The 10,469-nt window shown below is 39.9% G+C and overlaps 1 protein-coding gene across 5 annotated transcripts in view; it reads right to left on the bottom strand.

The window, feature by feature from the left end:
- Window positions 1-8,048: 8,048 nt before the first annotated feature.
- Window positions 8,049-10,469, bottom strand: part of c7h7orf57 (chromosome 7 C7orf57 homolog) — a 57,151-nt gene continuing 54,730 nt past the window's right edge. For all 5 annotated transcript variants that reach the window (XM_048533722.2, XM_048533718.2, XM_048533720.2 and 2 more), the window contains one exon: window positions 8,049-8,269. In XM_048533722.2, the coding sequence (XP_048389679.1) occupies window positions 8,209-8,269 (61 nt within the window). In that variant the 3' untranslated portion in view covers window positions 8,049-8,208. The remainder of the gene's footprint in view (window positions 8,270-10,469) is intronic.

The following is a 10,469-nucleotide window of genomic DNA, read 5'->3' as shown; positions in this document are numbered from 1 at the left end:
AAAGCAAAAACAGAGGGCCTGGATGGTATATTCTGAAGATCAGAAACTTGTGGAGGAGAAGGGGATCTCTTGAATACTGTCTCCATCTAAATGACTTTGACCTGACTTTTCAGCCGTCGCTGCAAGCCCATGCTCTAAGAATGGCCTGCCAGATTACCAAACTGAAATCACTCTCATAACGCATGCCACTCTTGTAATGCATGATCAAAATGGACCAGCAGCTTACAATTTGAGTGCAAGCACTTTGCCCTGTTTGCTGATGAAAATTAACCCATATATATATATATATGTATATCAGTTGGTAAATATTTGGCAAATATAACTAGTAACTGGCTGGACCAGTCAACTGTTAATGTTAGCTTGGTGACTGATTTCTCATTGATCTAATGGATTATGAGTGTAATCTTCTTAGTCCAGGAATCGAGAACACAGTGTAAGCTGTCAGCTCAGTTGCAGTTCTGTGGTAGAGCTGCATTACTGGAGAGCCATGGAGCATTTTAGGGATGTCTGTTTCAGTTTGATGTTATCACCCTTTTCATCACCATCAACGTGGCCTTCCATATCCTAGCTCATAAAGCAGTTTCTGCTTACTTCATTTATCTTTTTCATCAGCTTTGACCTCATGAGCTTGCTGGTGTTGTACCAGAAGTGTCGAAAGCAACATACAAATATCATCCCCTTGGGGTTATGAGGGGAAAGTTTATGGTTGTTTGACTTTTCAAGTGGATGGATATATATCAGTGTAGCGGCACAGTCACTACCCTAACACTGGACATATGCTCTTGACCTCATCTCCCAGGGCAAGGATGACTTCTCCTCACAGGACATAGAGTAGAATTTTATTGTTTGATAATAAGGTGATTTACTTAACTATCTGGGTGCCTGTTTCCATATGTAGTATTGATACATGCAGTAATGAGGTGCCATCTGTTGTCCAATGAACCCAACAGACAAGACACCTCTCATCATTGAAGTCTAAATCCATTGGAAGTGTCTGCGAACTTGCAGCTTTTATTACTATCACATTGATGTGAAATCCAACTCCAATATGATAGCAATGTCATTGGTGACAAATAATGAAGTGGATACCAATGACACAATACTCAGTCTAATGTAATGAATGAGCTCCCACAATGAATCATGCATAGGAACAGTGACTTATTCATGTGTTACAAATGCTGTACCTCATGCCCCTACATTTCTTTTCCGTGCTAGAGGCAGATACTGAGCAAGGTGTCCTGCTGGCCTCCATGGCCTTAGCAGCATCTTCTGGTTAACTGAGACCAGGAAGGTCCTGCTATTTTGAGTGAGTCCTGCCTGGTGGCAGGATTCTCGTCTATTTCTGTGGCATTCTAGGTTCTTGTATCACTGGTAGATGGATGCAACAGCTTTCAATATTAGATGTACCCTCCAAGGAGCTGTGGATGCACACTAGTACTCAATGGCATGAGGTTGAATTGACCCTCCCTACTTACTGAGATGGGTTCCTGAGCATCAATATTTCCCTGGTCTTGTGCATTGTGTGTCAGCTTCATGGACTGTTATGGCTTCTGGTTATTGGATTGATGCTGGTATGGTGCTCAAACCAGTCAATGCCAGATCACCAGATGACTGAGGTCCAAGCATCTGAACTGGTGAGAAACATGGTGGCACTCGGTGACAAATAAAGAAAAGCTAGAATTACTAGTGTGGTATATTGCTTGCTCTCATGGAATGAATTAACTTCTTGCAGACCTGTTGTCTATCTTAGAAGTGAGAGTTGACACTCAGTGAAGTGTTATTTCCTTTGGGTTGATGCAGATGTCATTTCTGGCAGGTTTGCCACCATGAGAGCCTCTCCATCTGTGTTTCTGCTCTTAACTTGAAAAAGTGCATGCAGGTCAGAGTCTTTGAAATTGTGCATCATCTCTATACTTGTGTCATTTCATATTCTTTTTGTGGTTGCGTATACTAACCTCACCTGTCGCAGACGTTCTTGAAAAGTGACAGGAAAAGATTGATGAGGCACACAGTCACTTTAGTTAACAGCCAAGTGAATGATCAAAGTGCTGTTCCAAACTGATTTCTTGTTCCCTAATTCTGTTGCACTGGGTCGTCAAACCTTTCTATTAAAGGCTGCAGTACAGAAAATTCCTTCATATCTTCACCTCCATTTTGGATGGGATTTATGCCACTGATGCTTCATTTGATATATGAATGAGGAGGGTGCCAAAACTGATATGTGTATAGCTTTCAAGACATATAGCTGATCAAAACGTTTCTCATTGATGGATAAGTTGTGCAACTCATGGAAATTCAAAGCTCGGGTAATCCCAGTCAAAGTATCACAGAACTCACGTCTTAGTCATCTCACCACAATTGAATTTTAGACTAAACCTCCAAAATGCTTTTTCTCATTTCGTAACTCAAACCAAGTTGTGTGCACCCATATACCATGCTTCCTGTATGTCTTAACCTATATTAACCACATTTTTAAACGATTTTTTATTCCATTCTCAGTAACTGCCCATCCCTACTTGCCCTGAGGCAGTTCAGAGCCAACCACATTGCTGTGAATCACATGCAGACCAGACCAGTTAAGGATGACAGTTCCCTTTCATAGAGGACATCAGTGAATGAGATGAGTTGCTCCTGTCAATTGGCAATGGATTTGTCGTCATCATTTCACTCTTAATTCCAGATTTTTATTCAACCTAGGTCCCCAAAACATTATAATAACTGAAAGAACTGCAGATGTTGTAAATCAGGAACAAAAAGAAGTGGTTGGAAAAGCTCAGGAGGTCTGACAGCATCTGTGAAGAAAAAATCAGAGTTAACATTTCTGGTCCGGTGACCCTTCCTCATTTATAATCTTATAAATCTTTCATAGTCTTATCATCAGATACCTCTAAAATGTCACCGCACCATTGATGCAGTCAAGTCTGAAAAGTCACGAGCTTCACAATTTTTTTCTGATAAGCATGAGTTTAAACTCTTCATTTATTGATGCACAGCCTGTAGGGTTCAAATATCTTTTTGTTGTCAGTGACTAGATCTGAACCCTCTTCTAAAGTATGTAGTCTGATTAAAATCTGTAAAATTTAAGCACATCTTTCTTTGGCCCATCTTCCACAATTTTGTCAATCCGGTTGAATGTAATAAACTCCAAACAAATTGTTAACAATGGCTTGTCAAAGCATAAACATGATTTACAATGTCAAGGATCTTTCATATCACATGTTATGGATTCATTCTGTCCTTGAGGAATGTTGCAGAATGTTCTTAACAACAGCTAGTTCTCTGTATTTTTAAAAATATCAATTAAGCCCCAGACAGCGAAAATAAATTCTGAACAATATTTTACCTACCATATTTATGTGGAATTTTTTTACACTTGTGTTGATGGGTTAAAACAGGGGGTGGGGCAACGTCTCAGGACAGAAGTCCAATATGTTCCGGCTACTGTTTGATGTTTACCAGAGGGGATTAGGTTGTGGATATGGATTGTGCTTACTGGGGAAACAGGCAGACAACTGAGTCTGTTAAGGAACCAAATCATACATATTTTCTGGAGGTATTTTCAATTTTTCTCCTTTAATTCTGTCACAACTGGAGCCCTTGTGTCAAATTCTGGGTGCAATATGTTAGGAAGGATGTCAAGACCACAGGGAGGGTAGAGGAAGATTTATTAGGTCACTAGCATGAATGCAAGACATGACTTCAGTTGCCTGGAGAAATTGAGGTTGTTAGCCTTACAGCATAGTTTGTGAAGAAAAGATTTAATAGAGGTTATTCCTGGTCACTTGGAGACATTCTTATGATTGTGCCACAGGAGAGGGAGCCCAGGGGTTGCTGTGAGCAAATGGAGGCATGGCCCTGATTGAAACTCATTTTAAAATATGAGGTAAGCATTACAAAACAGCAATGAGGATTGACTGATATTTTACTCCAACATTGCATTCTGCAGTTAGGCCTGCCAGTCAAGTTTATATATCTGACTGTTCAGTAACATAACAACGATCTAATATAGCAGTCATAGAATCCTAGATTAGTTACAGCACAGGAGAAGGCCGCTTGCTCCATCATGACCATTTCAGTTCTTCACAACAGCAGCTCATCAAACTCTTCAAAATTATGAAAGACTTTTTTGGTGCGAGGAGAAACAGTTTATACTGACAAATGAGTCAATAACAAGATCACATATATTAAAAATTAATGACAAAAGAACCAGAGGTAGGGTGATTGTTTTATTCTTCGGTTGTTTGGTCAGGAATGTACTGCTTGCAAGGGTAGTGGCAGAAGATTCAATACTAACTGAAAGAAAATTGAAGGAGTACTTGAAGGGGTAGACAATTACAGTATTATGATGCAAAGCTATGGAGTGGGACTAATTGGATATTTTGTTTCAAGAACCAGCATAGATATAATGGGCTGAATGAAATCATTCCATGCTCCAGTTTCTGTGAGCAAATAAATTTTCCTCAATACACAATACATCCTGGAATCAAAGTAATTCTTTTGAAAACCTGTTTAATGTCACGGAAATGAATCTTGTATGATTTTGCTTCTACCATCATGTCTTCCTTCTGACAGCTATCTCTGTCATTGTCCTAGCACCCAAACTATACTTGATATAATGTAAATGCATAACTTTGGACAGAGTACAGAAATATTTGGAGTTTAAACAATTAAGGAAGTTTCACTAATTAAACAAATCCTATGAGCTCACTTATTTCTTCCTCAATCAGTATCTCCCCCATTCTGAAATACCTACTACTTTCTCATCTGGTGAAAGCTTTCCTTAATCTTGGAAGTTTTAGAAATTTAACATAAATGTATCTGACATCTCATTAACCAGCTTTTATTTAAGATCCCTGGATGAAACCCATCTTGACCTGGAACTTAACAGTCCGGACTACCCAATTTGCTCCCATTTCACTTTTTATTTATAATCATAGAATCCTCCACTGTGTGGAAACAGGCCCTTCAGCCCAACAAGTCACCAACGACCCTCAGAGCAAGCCACCCAGACCAATACCCCTATAACCACCTAATCTACACATCCCTGAACACTTGAAAATGCAATTCTACACATCAGCCTTTGAGTTTTGCATTCTTTTCTAATTTTATGTACCTTATGTCAAAATGCACACAGCTCAGGTAATAATCCATCGATTATTACCTTTGAGATTCCGCTTTTCAATTTAAGAAGGAACTCTGCATACTCTCTATGTAGAACCTCTTTTCTATTTCTACCTACGACATTGGTGCCCACATGGACCATGACGACTAGATCCTTCCCCTTCGACTATAAATTCTTTTCCGGCTCTGAGGACATGTCCTAAATCTTGGTCCAAGTCAGGAACACAGTTTTCTGGTTTATGCTGTGGAGAACAGTTTCAATCCCTCTCACTATAATATCACCTACAACTGCTACCACATTCCTTTGTCACCCCCACCCAATTTAATAACTTCAGCATCCACTGCGCAAGCCCTATGAAAATAGGTTGAGATAATCTCAAACCCGTTGAGCAATACCTTTCCTGCATGTCTACCCTCTGTCCCATAATGGGGAGGTAATGGTCTAATGGTATTATCGCTAGACTATTAATCCAGAGACCCAGATAATGTTCTGGGGATGCAGGTTCGAATCCCACCATGGCAGATGGTGAATTTGAATTCCATAAAAAATATCTGGAATTAAGAATCTAATGATGACATTGTCGATTGTTGGGAAAACCCGCCTAGTTCACTAATGTCCTCCAAGGAAAGGAACTGCAATGCTTACCTGGTCTGGCCTACATGTGACTGCAGACCCACAGCAATGTGGTTGACTCTTAACTGCTCTCTGGGCAATTAGGGATGGGCAATAAATGCTGCCTGGCCAGCAATGCCCTCATCCCATGGATGAATAAAAATCAATCTGCTTCACTCATAGTCACAGCTTCCTATCCTGATCACTAAATAACTCAAGACCCTACTGAAGTGGTGTGTCGGTCTACTGTATAAAGAATCCTGGTAACCTTTCTCCTTCCTGACATGTTGCAGTATCTATAATCCAGACTCCAGTTCAAAACTGAATCAAAGCCATCTGAACTTAAGACTTACCAATGATGTGTTTACCCCAAGCCACAGGGGTTTCCAGGAGCTCCAATATTCTACTGCCCTGACATGTCACCTCAGCTATCATTCTTTGTGAGTTTTAATTATTTTATTGCACTACTTACTTACTTACATTGTCTTTTATTCAGTTAACTTCACGATCAATTTGTATACCATGTAAAAATTTAAGAGTACAAAAGATCATAACCACTTACCAACCGTTTTCTATATTGTGCACAAGAAGCAATTCCAATCAATTCTGTTGGATATAACTGCCTCTGACCTCCTGTGGTGGTGGTGGTGTGATGCTTGACAGGGTAGGCATTTCACTCCATGGGAGAAATCCAGGGCTTGGGAGTAAAGTTCAAAATAAGGGGTCTCCGTTTTACCAAGTGATGAGAAGGAGGTTTACCTTTCTTCCAGACGGTCATGGATTGTAATTCTCTACACCAGAGGGGAGCAGTGTCTGCATCACAGAATGTATTCAAGATGTGGTTGGACAGATTTTTAATCAACAAGGCAGTCAGGGGTTATGGGGAATAAACAGCAAAGTGGAGGTAAGGCTACAATTAGATCAGGCAAGAACCTACTGAGTGGTGGAGTAACCTTGGGCATCCAATTGGTCCACTGTGTCCCCAATTTCTGATGTTTTGCTAAATCTGCTTTTAGCTAGCTTTTTATTCACCTATGGGATGTGGATGCCACAAGCTGGGCCGGCATTTATTACCCGTCCCTAAATTGCCCAGAGGGCAGTTGAATCAACCACATTGCTGTGGGTCTGGAGTCACATGTAGGCCAGACCAGGTAAGGATGTCCCTAAAGGACATTAAGCTTTTCCTGACAATTGATGATAGCTTCATGGTCATCATTAGACTCTTATTTCCAGATTATAATGGATTTTGTCATGGCAGGATTCAGACACAGGTCCCCAGAGCATTACCTGAATATCTGGATTAATAGTCTAGCAATAATACTGTAGTGACTGTAACAAGATCAGCCAGATGGTCATCACAGAATATGAGTTCCCTGATTGGGACTGTTAATCTGGTCCAATCAGTGAGCCCTGGCTGACAGATAAGAACAAGCATGTTAAACATCCTGCTCACTCTGAGAACTGGCTCTGAGGGATCTGGATCAGTGTCAAGGATCCTCCACATGTAAATAAAGGGTGACTTGTTGATGGGATACCAGCCCCTGTGGAGCTATTTCATATACCATCACCTTACTGTTTTGGCTAGTTATAGCAACGCTTTAAACACTAGCTGTTCTATGTGTTAAATGACATACTGATATGTGTTCTTTTCAGAAAAGGTTGTGATGACCTGTGAAAAATTATAGAATACAAGACAACGAAGTCTGATGAACTGGCACCACATCCAGTTTTGATGCATGGTGATAGCAGCATATACCATCCACTAATTGCAAAGTAGTAACTCACCACGCCTTCTTTGATAACACCTTCCAAAAACCATCTTGACGGGCAGGAGGAGCTGATGAACACTCCCACTCCAGTTACAATGTTTGTTCAATATTAGTTTCAACATTAGTTCATAGATGTTCAGCCAAAAACTTGGAATTTCTTTCCCTAGCGGTACTTGCTGCAGGTGCACATACAACACATGAAATGGATTGGTTCAAGAAGCAGTTTGCCACCACCCTCTTGGGTGTCAGTTATGGATGGGCAACAAATGCTGCTAGTAACAGTGATGCTCAGGCCCCATATACAAGCAAAAAAAATGTTTGTTCACCCTTTAAAGTCAATCAAACTCAAAATTAGTTCATTTAAATCTTAATAGAGTGTTTATTTTACCTCCAGCATTGGAATGAAAGCCATCATTAAACAATTTGAAAAGTGTAAACCTCAAAAAGTCTTCATTTTTTAAAAAATTAAACTTTAAAATTATATTTATATGGGTTAATGCCAGTTCAGTTTGAAAAATTGCACGCGATTTAAACTACAGGAGTAATTTTGCATGAAAGAATAGCATTTTATTTGTTTCTGTCAATGTATTACACATTTTCTCAAATATCAATTTGATGAGAAGCATAAAAATTTCAGTACTACAAAATCAATCAGAATTTTTATATTAAACTATTTATTATCGTCCTCCATAGTCGGCAAGAAATTCAGGCAAGAGCAATCTCAGACTGCAGACGGTTCTCCACACTTCGACGAATCTCTTTTGGCCTAGTGTGAAGGAACAGTATTTTATCCAACTGGACATCAGCAAATAGTAGTTTAACAGCAATCAACAACTTTGGAAATCTAATTTCACATGTAGTTTGTATGCAATCACTGGACCTAAGTTTAACTTTACATGAGTAAAGAGATCACGGTGGATGGGCAGCTAAAATAGTAGCTTCCCACTTATAACTGTGTTCTCAATAAGCTTCCAAATTTGTACCTTCCAGGGGTAGCCAAAGTAAGTCATGAACACATTTAAATTGGAATCACATGACACAATTAATGTCACCCCACCTCAACCATTTTAACTAAAACATGTATAATCCTGGTGCTGGAGCTTCCAGTAAAACCCCGCAGTTTGGTATCTCAGAGCCACTGAAGCATTATTTCTTGGGCACCCTGCTGCAGCTAACTGAATTGCAGGGGCAAACATTTGAATAAGGTCAGAAGCAAGAATAGGAATTAGATTGACCACAAGATCCTTGATCGGGGTTGTTAACCTGGGTCAATCAGGAAGCCTTGGCTGACCAATATAAACAGTGGCTAGGGCTCTCTTGTGGGGCAGTGGTAGCATTCTTACCCTTGGACTGAGAGACCTGGATTCAAGTCCCACCTGCTCTAGAGATGTATGACAACATCTCCAAATGTGTTGATTAGAAGACTAGGTTAAGTAAAAAAAAAAGTCATTCTAAAGGGCCTAAAATTGGGCATTAGCCTCATCTTTATATACCAATTGGACCTACCAATTTGGAGCCAAATAATTAGTTTCCTTCATGCTTACTTGATAGCAAAGATAAATGCTAATTAACCTCAAGGCAAAGGTCTTGTTTCTAACAACAATAAAACTGAAGAGATATATCAAAGTAGAAATGGGGAAACAGGCATTTTATTTTGAAAGAATATATAAATGGGGATTTAGAATCTCCTCAGTTCAGGGGACTGACTCTGAGCTGGCTGGCCACAGCCAGTGTACTGCGCACAAGTAAATAAAGGGTTACTTGGTGATGGGATACTGGCTTCTGTGCAGATATTTCTGCCTACTGCCCAGAATTTCCGAATACCCCAGGAACTCTCTGACTGACCCATTGATATGTGATAGCAGTAAAAGTTAATTACCCCCATTCAAAAATACCAAACCAGAGAAAAGAATACTGCCTGTATTTGAGAGGTACTGAACTCCGTCACAATTTCCAGCTTCCTGCCAGTGATTTATTGGGATTCTACCTTGACCTCAGCTGGAATTTCATGAATGTTCAGAATTTATTGGACATTTTCAGGGTGCTTGCTCAGCACAAAGGGGAAGTTACGCAACCTTTTCCAAGGGAATTTTCCTGCAATTACTTTATAACTAGGTTAAGTTAGTGAATGGTACAAATTTAGCTCATGCCAAAGAACATGGTTAAAGGTGAAGTTGTTCACTTTGGCAGAAAGCATACAAATGCAACATTCTGCTTAAGTGGACAGAGATTGCAGAATTCGGTATTATAGATGGATCTGGGCATGCTGGTGCATAAATCACATAAAGTGGTTAGGAAAGCAAATTGAATGTTGCTGTTATTGCAGGTGGAATGGAAGCTAAAACTGAGGAAGTTTTACTGCGGTTTTTTAGGGCATTGGTGAGACTACACTTTGCGTATTGTGCACAGTATTGGTCTCTATTTGAAAAAAGAAATCATTGCTTCATAAGCAGTTTAAAGATGGTTCACTGTGACTCATTCCTGGAATGAAGGGCTTATTTTATGAAGAACAGGATGAGGTTGTGTCTATCCCCATTGGAGTTTAGAAGGATATTAGCTGATCTTCTTGAAACATACAAGATCTTGAGAGAATCGGAGAGAGCGGGTACCTGCGGTTGTTCCCTTTATGGAGGGAGACTAAAATTATGGAACATTGTTTGTGAATAAAAGGTCGCCCCTTTATTCCAGAGATGATTTTTTTTCTCAAAGGTGGTTAGATTGTGGAATTGTCTTCCCCAGGAAGTAGTGAAGGCTAGGTCTTTAAATTTATTTAAGGCTGACATAGACAAGAGAGCCAAGAGTTGTGCATCGTAGCGAAGTATGTGGAGATGAGACCACAACCACTACAGCCATGATCATATTTAATGATGAAACAAGCTTGAAGGACCAAATAACCCATTCCTGCTCCCCGGTCCTGTGTTCCTATGTTACTACAATATCGTTGAGTTACATACATTAGAGGACCT

This window comes from Stegostoma tigrinum, chromosome 7 (assembly GCF_030684315.1).
Source record: "Stegostoma tigrinum isolate sSteTig4 chromosome 7, sSteTig4.hap1, whole genome shotgun sequence".
Lineage (NCBI taxonomy): Eukaryota > Metazoa > Chordata > Chondrichthyes > Orectolobiformes > Stegostomatidae > Stegostoma > Stegostoma tigrinum.
This window is presented reverse-complemented; position numbering and strand designations above follow the sequence as displayed.